Below are 15,507 nucleotides of genomic sequence, written 5' to 3'. Positions count from 1 at the left end.
GCTCTATAGGCATATAGGGAGTCTGGAGGTCCATGGTTAAGCACAATACGGGTACCGACTTGTGCTACCAAGGTTTCCCAGAACTCACCTCGCCTAAACATATGTAAGCATTATATATTAAGTCACACTTAATGACTTGAGATGATTGACACGTGTGGTTGACTGGGATATGGCTGAGCTCATGGGTATGCGTTTTTAAGTGACAACGTTGTAAGTTTTTACCTTATGCAATCTCCTATTGTTTATGCTTTCGTTTCAATGATTAAAATATTTTTCTACTAATTGTTCTAATAAAGTTATATCAGGTTAAACTGCAGTTTGTTCCTTTTCCTTAACTGAAGGTAAGGACACCTTGAGTCCTATTCCCACTCTCCTTTTATTTTGATTACTTTCAATACTTACAGATACGACACACTGCTGCTGCACAATTCGGCCTTCGAAATATCAAGCTGCTATCTTCCCTAATGGAACGCCTACTGACCGACCCCTCTCACACTAAACTTGTTTCTACATACTACAAGACTTTACTCCGCTCCACGACTAGCAGGCTTATCACCATTGAGCATAGATGGCGTTCCAACATACCTGAGCTGACGGAGGAAGTCTGGAGGGAGGTTCTTCCCCTGTAGGTATCCTCTGTCGTTTCTTCAAGGGACAAGGTGATCCAGACCAAACTACTATATAGATCCTATTTCACACCATGTTTATTTTATAGATTGCAGAGATCGCCTTCTCCCTTATGCTCCCGATGCGGAATAGCTAATGGTACATTCTTTCACCTACTATGGGAATGTGCCCCGATAAAGAAGTTCTGGTCAAAAGTCATGGCCTTTATCAGCTCTGTAGCTAAGATACCTAACATTTGCAATCCTCTTAGGCCCCTTTCACACGATCGGACCGTTCAGGTCCGCCTGTCAGTTTTGACGGCGGACCTGAACGGGCGATCCATGTTAGCCTATGGAGCGTCGGATGTCAGCGGAGACATGTCCGCTGACATCCGACCCCGTCCGATCCGCTAAAAGCAGACGTATGGCTCTACGTCCAGATCCGTCGCTGGCGGATCGGATCGGGTGAGATCTGACGAAAACGGACACGCTGTCCGTTTTCGTCCGATCCCTCCATAGGCGGCAGCGGCGCCTGACAAGCCCCTCCCCGCTCAGTGAGCAGAGAGGGACCTGTCATCCGCCGGCTCAGCGGAGATCAACGGACTGATCTCCCGCTGAGCCGGCGGACCGAGGCGGGCTCCGTAGAAACGGAGCCCGCCTCGTGTGAAAGGGGCCTTATGCCCTGTACACACAACCGGTTTTGTCGTTGGAATAAACTCTGAAGGGTTTTCTGAGGGAATTCCGACCGAATTCCGCTCAAGCTGTCTTGCATACACACGGTCACACCAAATTCCGATCGCCAAGAACGTGGTGACGTACAACATGTACGACGGCACTAGAAAAAGGAAGTTCAATAGCCAGTGCGCCACCCTTTGGGCTCCTTCTGCTAATCTCGTCGGAACAGCATACAGACGAGTGGTTTTTCCGACAGTAATTTGTTCCGTTGAAAAAATATAGAACATGTTCTCTATCTAAGTCCATCTGAATTTTTGATGGCAAAAGTCCAATGGGGCATACACATGGTCGGAATATACCATGAAAAGCTCCCATCAGACTTTTTCTGACGGAAATTCCGACTGTGTGTACGCGGCATGAGATGTCTGCTGGGATACATTGATGATGAAGATTTATCCAAAAATGTACAATCCTTTATGCGTATAGTGATGTTTTACGCAAAAAAAACGTTAACCATGCTCTGGAAATCCCAACAATAGAGTTCTGGCTCACCAATGTTAACCAAGCCATACCACTATACAAATTAACATACGAAGCTAGAGGATGCCCGAAAAAATTCTCTAAAATATGGAACTCCTGGGTAAACTCATATAGCACCATACCACCCACCCCCTGAGATACAGGATAAATTGGGAACATTACAGTATGTGGGCTGTCTGTGACTGAACCCTGAATGGAATAGATTGTGACGACACGCCTTGTATGTTTCTTTGTGGTTTATACCTGAATACTTGATAATTGTATTGCATTATGACTGAAGCAATGTTCGCTCTGACTGTACACCTGTGAAATTGTTGTTTGTTGTGTTTTATAAAACAATAAAAAAGTTAACCTCTAAAAAAAAAAAAAAAAAAAAAAAAAAAAGGGAACCCTATAACAGAATTTAAAAAAAGTGTCGTGGGGCCCCCCAAAATCCATACCAGGCCCTTATCCGAGCATGCAGCCTGGCAGGTCAGGAAAGGTGGGGGGTCGAGTGAGCGCCCCCCTCATGAACCATACCAGGCTGCTTGCCCCCAACACGGGGAGGGTGCTTTGGGGTGCCCCCCAAAGCACCTTGTCCTCATGTTGGTGCTGCCCCCCACCCGCAGACCCTGACAACCACAGCCCAGGGTTGTCATGAAGAGGCGCTTGTCCCCATCAACATGGGTACAAGGTGCTTTGGGGCGGGGGGGTGCAGAGCCCCCCCTGCCCCAAAGCACCCACCCCCCATGTTGAGGGCATGTGGCCTGGTATGGTTCAGGAGGGGGGGTGCTCACTTGTCCCCCCTTTTCCTGACCTGCCAGGCTGCATGCTCGGATAAGGGTCTTTTTTGGGGGGTACCCCACACCATTTTTTTAAATCTGTATTGCCGGGAGCCGGAAATACATTACATCCACGAGTAAGTTTAAATGATATTTTTTCCTTTCGAAATGTCATTATTGCTGCGGCATGTTCTATACATCGCACAGATGTGCCACTTTACAGGCAGACTAAGGGGACCCCCCCCACCCCCCCGGCACGATATTTAAAGGAATATTTCATTTTTATTGTTTCACTTTAAGCACCATTAAAATCACTGCTCCTTTAAAAACAATCATTTTAAAAACTTTTTTTTGCATTAATAGATGTCCCCTAGGGCAGTACTCGGGTCCTCATACACTTTTTTATGGCAATAACTTGAATATAAGCCTTTAAAATGAGGACTTTTTCATGTTCATGTCCAATAGACTTTAATAGCGTTTGCATGTTCGCTAGAACTTTTTGCCTGTTTGGGATGTTCGGGTGCTAACCAAACCGGGGTGGATATTCGGCTCATCCCTAGTAACCTGTAAAAATTTTTTTAAAGCGTCGCCTATGGAGATTTTTAAGTACCGTAGTTTGTCGCCATTCTACGAGTGTGCACAATTAACCACCTCGCACCTCGAGTAAGAGATAAGTGGACAGATTGGGGTAAGGCATTCCATAGGATTTGAGAGGCTTTGGAAAAGTCCTGGAGGCGAGCATGGGAGGAGGTGACGAGGGAGTTAGAGAGCAGGAGGTTTTGAGAGGAACGAAGAGAACGAGTAGGCTGGTATTTTAGAGACTAGGCTAGTGATGTAGCTGGGGGCTAAATTGTGGATGGCTTTCTAAGTAGTTGTTAGTATTTTGAATTTAATTTATTGGGTGAGCGGAAGCCAGTGGAGAGATTGACAGAGAGGGGTAGCAGACACAGAGCGATTGGTAAGGTGGATGAGTCTGGCAGCAGCATTCATGATGGATTGAAGAGGTGATAGCCTACAGTCAAGTCCATAAATATTGGGACATCGACACAAACTGTTGTAATTTCTACACCGTTCACCTGATTTGGATGTAAATACATTCAAATTAAAGCTGAAAGTCTGCAGTTAAAGCACATCTTGTTCGTTTCATTTCAAATCCATTGTGGTGGTTTTTTTAGAGCCAAAAAGATTAGAATTGTGTCGATGTCCCAATATTTATGGACCTGACTGTAGGTAGAAGTAAGCCAATGAGAAGGGAGTTGCAATAGTCGAGGCGAGAGATGACCAGCGAGTGAATTAAGAGCTTTGTTGTGTCATTGGTTAGAAAGGGGCGTATTTTGGAGATGTTGCGGAGGTTGAGGTGGCAAGATTTGGACAGTGATTGGGTGTGGTGCTTAAAGGAGAGTTCAAAGTCCAGGACTACACCTAGAACCTTGGCATGCGGGGATAGGCTTATAGTTTTGCCATCGATTTTGACAGAGAGGAAAAATTATAAGTTTGGTTTTGGATTGATTTAGTTTGAGGAAGTGGTGTGACATCCAGACTGATATATCTGATAGTAAATTAGTGATACGTGAGGAGACAGAGGGAGTGAGCTGAGGGGTAGAGAAATAGATTTGGGTGTTGTCAGCGTAGAGGTGGTATTGGAAGCCATGGGAGGATCAGCTGACCCAGGGAGGAGGTGTAGATTGAAAATAGGAGAGGTCCAAGAACAGAACCTTGGGGGACCCCAACAGAGAAAGGAAGAGTAGAGGAGGAAGTAGAGTTGTAAGAAACGCTAAAGGTGCAGTTGGATAAGTAGAAAGAGAACCAGCAAAGAGTACAATCACGGAGACCAAAGGCGTGGAGTTTTTTGAGGAGGAGGGGGTGGTCAACCGTATCAAAGGTAGCAGAGAAGTCTAGGAGTAGGAGTACAGAATAATGTCCATTGGTTTTGGCCGTTAGTAGTACACCGTTTGTTAGTTTTAGGAGAGCAGCTTCTGTGGAGTGTTGAGGACGAAATCCAGACTGAAGGGGATCAAAAATTGGTGTAAGTATTGTGTTTTTTTTTTTTATTTACCATAATTTATTAAAGTGTATTTTTTTTTTTAAATTGTGTTTGAAAGACCACTGGGCAAATACTGTTTAGCATAAAATATTGCAACAATTGCCATTTTATTCTCTAGGGTCTCTACTAAAAAAAAATATATAATGTTTTGGGGTTCTAAGTAATTTTCTAGCAGAAAATACTTTTAAACAAAAAGTTCCAGAAAAGGCCTGGACTTCAAGTGGATACTAGCACATTATGTGAAACTTACTTCAAAAGAAGCCCTCCAGCGGCGCACTGTCACCGCTGACAGGGCTTCCATTTTCACCCGGTCTTCCTTCTGGGTTCGCGGGCTTCTGTCCTCGCAATGACTGAGCTACGATGACATCACTTCCACGCATGCACGCGGTTTATGGCACAGAGCTCTGAAGGAACGGCACAGGTATGCCGTTCCTTTAGAGTGCATGCATCGATCACGTCCCTGGCTGCTATACAAGTAAATATCTCCCAAATGGTGCAAGTTTAGGAGATATTTACAGTACCTAGGGGTAAGCCTTGTTATAATCTGTAGGTAAAATGTAAACAAATGGACTTAACTACCACTTTAATGATCTTGTTGCTTTGTATGGGACCAATGATCCACACATCCCATACCTAAAAGCAGGGCCGTCTTTAATATCGATTGGACCCTGGGCAAACGTTTTCTTGGGCCCCCCATAGAATTTCGCTCTCCACCTGCTCTGAGACATATAATAAATAGCAGCTAGACTTAAAATCAGTTTACTGTATCAGATCAGGAAGTGATTGCGATTAGTTGCCAGAGGTTACAGTGTATCATTACCGCTTACTTACTGGTTGCTAGAGGTTACAGCACATGATTTCTGCTTGTTTCTTGGTTGCTAGAGACTACTGTACAGTAATACTGCTCACTGATTAGAGGTTATAGCACATGTCCTCACTGCAGGGGGCATGATATACATATGATAGCTGCCTTTATTTACATATCTATGCTGCCGGATGCAGCTATTTATATATGAATGCCGGTTATTTACATGTAAACACAGGGTCTGCAGGTGAGTAATTTGTACATAACAATAAGGCAGAGCTGGGCAGCATTAGTAGCTGCACTTCACTCTGAGATATCAGGACACAGCATGAGACTAAAACTTCAAGGGACAAGGGAATTTAAACTGGGGTACTTGACAAGTATGAGGCAGCTGCTTTGGGCCCCAAAACAATGACAGGGCCCAGGGCAGCTGCCCCTTTTGCCCTGCCTTAAAGACGGCCCTGCCTAAAAGAATCCTTTGTTTTTGTGCACGCTTATTCACGGTTACACCTGATTCCAAAGATAATCATCCAAATCCAGCTCCAATTTATGACACTTTCTTTCCTGGATCTGATACTTCAAATCCCCCAAAGCCTTTTATACACACACACATATATATATAAGAATAAAGTTCCAAAGGTTGCTGCACTTAAAAATTTGTTGCTTTATTCCATCAAATCTTTGGAAAAAGATTACAAAAGTAAGTAGAATCATTCCAGAAAAAATGGTTACAATCATCTGTTCAGACAAAGATTACGTTTCGGGCTGATTTGTTCGCGCCCTTCCTTAGATCAGTCAGAACACATCTGAAGGTTTTCACCACAATCATCTGTTTTATATGTGTTTCACAAGCATCATCACACATGGAATCAATATGGTTAATCAATCTCAGTTTCTATCCAATCAATGTTACTGAATACTAATCTTATACCATAGACACAGAAAATAGCTAATCTCACGGCCGATAATCTCAATATCTCATTGTCATCTTGCGATTCATCCTATTTTCAGATCTGAAAGACATATATATGGGGGGTACACATTTGCAACTTGGCTCTTTCTCAAAGTGGCGATTTCTATAAGTGAAATGCACTTCTGACTCTGCACTTATCACTCATCATCTGACTGTCTGATCTGAAAATATCATCTTTTCCCTCCCACAGGTATGCTCCTACTGCTACAACTCCAGCCAGAATCGCATTAGTGAAAAGTGTCTCCTATGTCTCTTAACTCTGGTATGCTCCTACTGCTACAACACCAGCCAGAATCGCATTAGTGAAAACGGTCTCCTATGTCTCTTAACTCTGGTATGCTCCTACTGCTACAACTCCAGCCAGAATCGCATTAGTGAAAACGGTCTCCTATGTCTCTTAACTCTGGTATGCTCCTACTGCTGCAACTCCAGCCAAAAACTGAAACACTGCTATCTTTTTTCATATGTGTCTCTAATAATGCTGGTATGTTATTTTTACTTAAAGCGGGGGTTCACCCACACCGCCAAAAAAAAAAAAATATTAAAAGCCAGCAGCTACAAATACTGCAGCTGCTGACTTTTAATACATGGCAACTTACCTGTCCCAGGGTCCAGCGATGTCGGCAGGGGACGCCGAGAACCCGCTCGGTTCTCGGCAGCTGCCGCCGCCATCCTAGGTGAGGGAATCAGGAAGTGAAGCCTTGCGGCTTCACTTGCCGGTTCCCTACTGCGCATGCGCGAGTCGCGCTGCGCGTCCCTAGTGGTCCCCGCTCTCTGCTGGGAGCTGTGTGTTCCCAGCAGACAGCACGGTCGGGACGGGAAGAGGCATAGACTCCCATGGGAGTCTATGCTGGAAGTGGGTGCAAATACCTGTCTTAGACAGGTATCTGCACCCCCCTCCCCCCTGCAAGGTGCCAAATGTGACACCGGAGGGGGGGAGGGTTCCGAAAAGCGGAAGTTCCATTTTTGTGTGGAACTCCGCTTTAACTGTCTGTAGACCTGTCCACATTACAATGCTTTATTATCTCCCTTGTCTTACCCAAAATTATGGCCCTCTTAACTTTAGTGCCCTCTTGCTAGTCTGTTTGTGACTTAAGAATTTTGCCCTATTAACCAGCCAAGCTTTATAACCTCTTGATTGCTAATTGAAATCCGCCCACACCCTACCCCTATCAGTATATATTTAAGCTTCTCTTGGGGGAAGCATTTGCAGGGGGTACACATTTGCAACTTGGCTCTTTCTCAAAGTGGCGATTTCTATAAGTGAAATGCACTTCTGACTCTGCACTTCAGTGAAAGTACACAAGATAAACACTTTGAAAAACAGCACACATACATCAGGTGAACTTGTTTACTCCTTTAGCTCTTTTTCCTTGTAACATGCTTTCTCTACCACTGCTTTTGACAACTCTGTCCTCCATCCTAAAACTATCTCTCCTTCACCCCTCTTCTCCCCCCCACAGCATATATATATATCACCTTCACTCCTGTCCTGTCCTTATTACTGCACCCACCGACTCCTGCTAATTCTAAATCCACATACACTAAAAATCTCCAAGACCCTGGGGCATGTCACTTCATATAAATCCCACTCCCATATTACCTCCCTCACCCTCTTGCTTCTCCTAACCTCTGGCGATATATCCCCAAACCCTGGGCCTTCATCATTTAACTGTACCCCATGCACCCATCACCCTGCACCCTCTGGCAGCAGCCGCCGCAATCAACACAATTTAGTTCCCATTTCTATTCTTCCCAAAACCAGACTCCCTTTCTCTTGTGCCCTTTAGAACTCGCGCTCTATCTGCAACAAGCTCACCTCTCTCCATGACCTCTTTATTGTCAACTCATTTAACCTACTCGCCATTACCGAAACCTGGCTCCACGAATCCGACACTGCATCTTCTGCTGCCCTATCCCATGGTGGTCTTCTCTGGACTCACTCCCCCAGATCCAGCGGACGTAAGGGAGGAGGTGTCGGAATCCTTCTAGCCCCACATAGCACCTTTCAGGTACTTCAGCCACCTCCCTCTCTGTCACTCTCCTCTTTCGAAGCACACTGTATTCGCCTTTTCACTCCAGTTTCTCTAAGGATAGCTGTGATCTACAGGCCCCCTGGACCAGTATCAACCTTTCTTGAAGACTTCTCTGCCTGGCTACCCTACTTTCTTTCTTCTGAAATCCCCACTATCATTCTCGGGGACTTCAACATCCCTATTCATACTAACACTCCTTCCACTTCCAAACTTCTTAGCCTAACATCCTCCTTTGACCTGAAGCAGTGGATACATGCTCCAACTCACTCAGAAGGCAATATCCTTGACCTCGTGTTCTCTCACCTTTGCACTCCATGCAACCTCTCTAGCTATCCATCCCCTCTCTCTGATCACCACCTTATTAGTTTCACTCTCTCCCTCTCCTTCACCTCCTCTCCCTCCAACCACCTTAAAGTTACCCGCAGAAACCTACCTCATCTCAACCCTTCTCTTCTCTACTCTGCTATCAACAACCTCTATGACAAAATCTCACCCCTATCCTGCACCAACCTAGCCACTTCTGTGTACAACGCTTCACTTCTAGCCTCACTGAACTCACTTTCCCCCCTCACTACACACAGAATCAAGCACAGACCCCTTCAACCTTGACAAACAGATGATACTAGAAGTCTGAAAAAACGTATTCGTGCTCTGGAGCGCCTGAGGCGTAAGACTAATGCCGCGTACACACGGTCGGACTTTTCGTCTACAAAAGTCCAACGGACGCCGACGGACTAAAGCTGGCTGGTAATCCGTTCGTGTGTGGGCTTCTCCGGACTTTCAGCAGACTTTTTCAGCCTCAAATCCGACGGACTTTAGATTTGAAACATGCTTCAAATCTTTACGTCGTAACTACGACGGACCCGAAATCCGCTCGTCTGTGTGCTAGTCCGACGGACAAAAACCCATGCTAGGGCAGCTATTGGCTACTGGCTATGAACTTCCTTATTTTAGTCCGGTGTACGTCATCACGTACGAATCCGTCGGACTTTTGTGTGGTCGTGTGTAGGCAAGTCCGTTCATTAGAAAGTCTGCTGCAAGTCCGCCGAAAGTCCGCCGGAAGTCTGTCGGACAGGCTGTCGGACTTTTGTAGACGAAAAATCCGACCGTGTGTACGCGGCATAAGTCCCAGAGAGATTTCTACCAATATAAATCTGCAGTCCAAAAATACAACTCCAGCCTCCTCTCTGCCAAGCAGACCTATTTTACCACTCTCATTAGCAACTTATCATCCTGTCCCCGTCAACTCTTCTCCACCTTCAACTCTCTACTTCGTCCTCCACCACCTCCACCCACCAACTCACTCACTGCACAGGGGATCGCCAATCACTTCAAACAGAAGATTAATACTATTCGCGCTGAGATCTCTACTGTGCCGACACCCTCCACGCTTTACACTTCATGCCCACAGGCACAATCATTATTTCCCTCTTTCAACCCCACCACTACAGACGAAGTTGCTAAACTACTTGCTAATGTCCACCTTACCACATGCCCTCTGGATCCTGTTCCCTCACAAATGCTACGTTCACCCTCTGGCCCTATACTACACTCTCTAACCCACATCTTCAATCTCTCCCTCTCTTCTGGCATCTTCCCTAACTCTCTAAAACATGCACTTGTCAGACCCATACTTAAAAAGCCCTCACTGGACCCATCCAATCTTAACAACCTACGCCCCATCTCCTTGCTCCCCTTCTTATCAAAACTCCTTGAACGTCTGGTCTACAACCGACTGAGCGTCCACCTCACTGATAATGGCCTTCTTGGTCCCCTTCAGTCTGGATTTTGTCCTCAACACTCCACAGAAACTGCTCTCCTAAAACTAACAAACGATCTACTAACGGCCAAAGCCAATCAACACTATTCTGTACTCCTACTCCTGGACCTCTCTGCTGCCTTTGATACGGTTGACCACCCCCTCCTCCTCAAAAAACTACACGCCTTTGGTCTCCGTGACTGTACACTTCGCTGGTTCTCTTCCTACTTATCCAACCGCACCCTTAGCGTTTTTTATAACTCTACTTCCTCCTCTCCTCTTCCTTTCTCTGTTGGGGTCCCTCAGGGTTCTGTTCTTGGACCTCTACTATTTTCAATCTACACTGCCTCCCTGGGTCAACTGATAGCCTCCCATGGCTTCCAATACCCCCTCTACGCTGATGACACCCAAATCTATTTCTCTACCCCTCAGCTCACTCCCTCTGTCTCCTCACGTATCAGTAATTTACTCTCAGATATATCAGTCTGGATGTCTCACCACTTCCTTAAACTCAATCTAGCCAAAACCGAACTTATAATTTTTCCTCCCCCATATGCCTCTTCCCCTGATCTCTGTCAAAATCGATGGCACAACTATAAGCCCAGTCCATCCCCACATGCCAAGTTTCTAGGTGTAGTCCTAGACTCTGAACTCTTCTTCAAGCAACACATCCAATCACTGTCCAAATCCTGCCGCCTCAACCTCCGCAACATCTCCAAAATACGCCCCTTTCTAACCAATGATACAACAAAGCTCTCAATTCACTCGCTGGTCATCTCTCGCCTCGACTACTGCAACTCCCTTCTCATTGGCTTACCTCTACATAGTCTATCACCTCTTCAATCCATTATGAATGCCGCTGCCAGACTCATCCACCTTACCAATTGCTCTGTGTCTGCCATTCCTCTCTGTCAATCCCTCCACTGGCTTCCGCTCACCCAATAAATTAAATTCAAAATACTAACAACTACTTAGAAAGCCATCCACAATTTAGCCCCCAGCTATATCACTAGCCTAGTCTCTAAATAAGCTGTATTAGTTTATCCCTAATGGAATATTTGTGTCTTGCGTTTCTATCCTTCACTTTCTGTGTAGTTTCACACCAATGTAGACCAATCCACATGGACATTTGATGGCATATACTACAAATGATGACTGACATGTATAGTGTCCCCTAATAGGAATATTGAAACCTTTATGGGGGTGTGTGAAAAATTTACCCTTGATCATGGAGTTACATTGAATGCATGATAAACAGGGATATTAACCCTCAGAAAAAGAGAGGTACACTGGATCAGTTTTTTAATACAATTGCCCCACACAGTTTAAACATGGATTTAGATCTTTATTTGTTTATTTAATAGGTTATTGGTTCTGTGTTGTGATTGAACAGATTTTTACATCTATTTATTGAAGATATATATCTTTTTATGCATATATATGTCTTTCAGATCTGAAAATAGGATGAATCGCAGGATGACAATGAGATATTGAGATTATCGGCCGTGCGATTAGCTATTTTCTGTGTCTATGGTATAAGATTAGTATTCTGTAACATTGATTGGATAGATTCACAAGCATCATCATACATGATTCCATGTATGATGATGCTTGTGAAACACATATAAAACAGATGAGTGTGGGGAAAACCTTCAGATGTGTTCTGACTGATCTAAGGAAGGGCACGAACAAATCAGCCCGAAACGTAATCTTTGTCTGAACAGATGATTGTAACGATTTTGTCTGGAATGATTCTACTTACTTTTTCCAAGGATTTGATGGAATAAAGCAACACATTTTTAAGTGCAGCAACCTTGGAACTTTATTCTTATATATACAAGGTCAGTGGGACCTTGTATATACACATGTGACAGACCTAGCCAGGTAGCCAGGAGAGAGACTTTTGGAGGGGACTGAATGCTAGCCTCTTGCCGATCGATCGTGGGCCCTGGCATTTGGGGTAACGGTGCTCTTTGTGAGCTGTATGCCTGGAGACCCTTGAGGTGGTATTACTGTGGATTCGGGTCCTGGTCCCCCAGGACACACAGACTCTGGGGACCCTGGATTTGCCATATTAGAAATAGTGGCTGATTCATAATGCTGGGACAAATACTGTTAGGAGATGCTGATGTCAATTCCAGCCACCTGTCTGTCTGTTGCCTGCTAGAATGTGTATTGTAAATAAGTCTCTAGTATGGGATCTAAGAGTCATTAGATCCCCATTGTTGTTTGTGTTAATTAACTCTGCTATTGTGATAATATTGATTGGGTTTTCTGAGCTACAAGACGGCCAGTCTGGCCTAAAGGTCATGTCTGAGTCATCTAGGCTGTCTAAAGGGATTAGTTAATTAGCCCATGTTAATTAGGTTTCTGGTCACAGGTGTATGTTCAGAGTAATATGAGCCGGAGGTATGCACCTCCTCGTTTACTGTATAAAAGAGCCTGTATTTTTCAATAAAAGAGATTCCTGGTTGAACTTACATACAGCCTGCCTGGTGTTTGTTCTGAGATACACAACTGGATTAGAACGGCACATAGCTGTAGTTCTAGTCCCGGAGCATCGGATGAACGAACTATCAGATGTTGCGTTCTGCAATCTGATTCTATAGCTGCAGAGGAGTGTCGGGAGAGTGGAACCGAGCGAGCAGGGGCTCGTTACAATACACATGTATAAAATGTAAAGAAAAAAAAAGCTTGCCAGTACTTAAATACACATGGAAAGAGGTGTTTAATACCCATTACAGGTTAACTCAGTGAGAGGGATTCAGAAACTGTAGCCTTTTTCTTAATGAAAATTAAAAAAGTAGGTTAAAAATTAAGCCTTTAAAAAAAAAAAATTGAAATTGCTATTCCCTTAGCCACCGGTCATAGACTGTATTACAAAAGGAGCAATTCACCATCCATTTGAGTCTTTCCTATCATGCATATTCTAAACTAGAAAGTACTACATTCCTTCTATATACCACCCATTCCCCCTTATCCACCTGTTTTACCTCTACTGTGCATTTTATCCTTCTGTTACTCTTTTTGTCACTATTACTTTCCAAGTTATACCTGGCAGATATTTTTTCCATTCTGTTGTGATGGAAAAGCAATTTGGTTGATTTCACTTACAATCTGATATAGTCCTTACAAGCAGGATTTTACACATTATTACAAGTAAGTAGACAACTCCTGTAAAAAAATGTTATACACAGTAAGAGATTTACCTTCTCTGGACTGATGGCAGAAATTTGGGTGGTTGAATACGAACTGTAGGATCCCATTTTCCTGGTGGCAGAACAGCAACTTCATCTAAGAAATCATCGATTCCTGCTGTCAATTCATCTTTGTTCATAGCCTTATATGCTACTTTCCGGAACAGCTAGAATAATACATTTATATTTATATAATTTTAAAATGCTCATTTTTGAACATTACCAGAATTGCTATTTTTTAAAACCCAGTTTAAAACCATATGTTCAAAACCACATGTTAAAGCTGAAGTTTGGTTACTTTTTTTCTTTGTAAAAATCTTCTCCTCACCATTGCCTAAACCTTTTCCAGTCCTCCTCCTCTATTTATAGAACTCTAATTTTTTGCCAGAATGCAAAGTGTTATGTGATTGGAGGAGGTGGTTTCTGTTATTCATCTGCCAATCCTCCATTTACAGAATGCATTATGGGCAGAAAGGGCGGGCTAGTGGCACAACACTTTCCAAATTTGCAGTGGCTGATGTTAACCCCTCAAACCACCGGAAGATCAGCACTTTGTGGAGGACCCAGCACATTGGTGAGAAAATTTCTACACTATGCAGAATCCAGCTTAACACAGGACACACTTAAATTGATGGTATTGTAAATATCATATATGACACTGTATCATAGTAAACAAAACCAAATGCTTGCCTGCCCCTTAAAATCATGCGAAAAATATTTCCACTATCTATACTAAAATCTGTCAGGTTAAACAATTCAGATTGTTGCAATAACCTAGTATTCATAATTTGGAATAAAAAAAACTCCTGAAATCCATAATGGGTCTTATCCTGGATAAGTTATTAAACATGAGCAAAAAAGTAATTTGGCCTGAGTAGCCTGTTGAAAAAAAATGGATTGCAACTGAAAGAGCTCCCTCTTTCTTCTATGACAGTGCAATATACATTTCAAAGCAAGTATGCATGCATGATAATATAAGATCACACGTAATCAAACAATTTTTGTCAATTCCAAAATATTTCAGCTTGGCATGATATTGTGTATTTAACAGTATAGATAGCATAATTCTAGGTATCTTGTGGAGCAATACCGCTCTCATTCACAGGTTAATTGTACAGTATATTGTTGCAACCATACCACAGAGGTCATGTGCTAGAGCTGACAATATTTTATGGTGGATCAAAACAGAATTGCCAAAATCTCCACATGCTTAAATAAACAGTTACCGTAATTAAACCATTTCCAATGCTGCTGAGCCAGGAGTCAAATAGATATGTGGAGAGTCACATCATTGCAGTCTTAGCCAATCTCTATGGATAGCTGCTTAAAAAAGAAGTATTCATGGTATCATGGAGAGAGGTGGGGATGAGATGATTTAGACCCCTTTCACACTGAGGCATTTCAGGCATTTTAGCACTAGAAATAGTGCCTGTAAAGCGCCTGAAAACTGCCTCCCCTTATTCATTACAATAGGTGCATTACAGAGCTCTCAAAATGTCCCTGCCCATTGCAATGAAGTGCCTTAAAAGCGATTCGGAAGCACCGCAAAACACGGGGGTTTTAAACCCCTTCTTTGGGGTTAAAAGTGCCCCACTAGCAGCCGAAAAGCGCCGCTTAAACAGTGCTAAAGCACCGCTAAAACAAGCAGCGCTAACGTGGCCATGGCTCCAGTGTGAAAGGGGGTTTTAATGTTCTCTGACATGAAACTTAATGTATATTTCTTAGGTCAGAACACTTTATCATATTGGTGTAATATGATGTATGTACTGTCACTTTCTTCTTGTTACACTTTGTCCACAGGAATAGAAGACAGTTAAAGCCCAAGTTTACAAAACAAAACAAAAACAAAAACAAAGTAAGGACTTTGCTTCAGTGTGATGTGTACTTTGTGCTTCTGTCTTCTAGTTCATAGTTGCATAATTGGTAAGAGTAAATAGACACCAGTCCATCCAGTTCACTTTGTGAAGGTGTGGTTGTGTGAGTTCATGTCAATACCATTTCCCATATCCCTGTATAATGCGTTCTATAGGATGCCCATTTAAGAGTCTTCTGAAACTATCAACACTTCACAGATAGCAAGTGCTGCAAGTTTGAAAATTAATAAGCTCTTGC

General features: G+C 43.5%; 1 protein-coding gene across 1 annotated transcript in view; it reads right to left on the bottom strand.

Moving 5' to 3' along the window:
- The window catches only part of LOC141132416 (electrogenic sodium bicarbonate cotransporter 1-like), an 890,811-nt gene that overhangs the window by 572,572 nt on the left and 302,732 nt on the right, over positions 1 to 15,507 (bottom strand). Inside the window, exon 7 of the mRNA XM_073620775.1 lies at positions 13,408 to 13,562. Within this exon, the coding sequence (XP_073476876.1) occupies positions 13,408 to 13,562 (155 nt within the window). The remainder of the gene's footprint in view (positions 1 to 13,407; positions 13,563 to 15,507) is intronic.

Source organism: Aquarana catesbeiana, linkage group LG03 (assembly GCF_042186555.1).
Source record: "Aquarana catesbeiana isolate 2022-GZ linkage group LG03, ASM4218655v1, whole genome shotgun sequence".
In the NCBI taxonomy this organism is placed as follows: domain Eukaryota; kingdom Metazoa; phylum Chordata; class Amphibia; order Anura; family Ranidae; genus Aquarana; species Aquarana catesbeiana.
The sequence above is the reverse complement of the archived record's forward strand: the minus strand, read 5'-3'. Positions and strand labels throughout refer to the sequence as shown.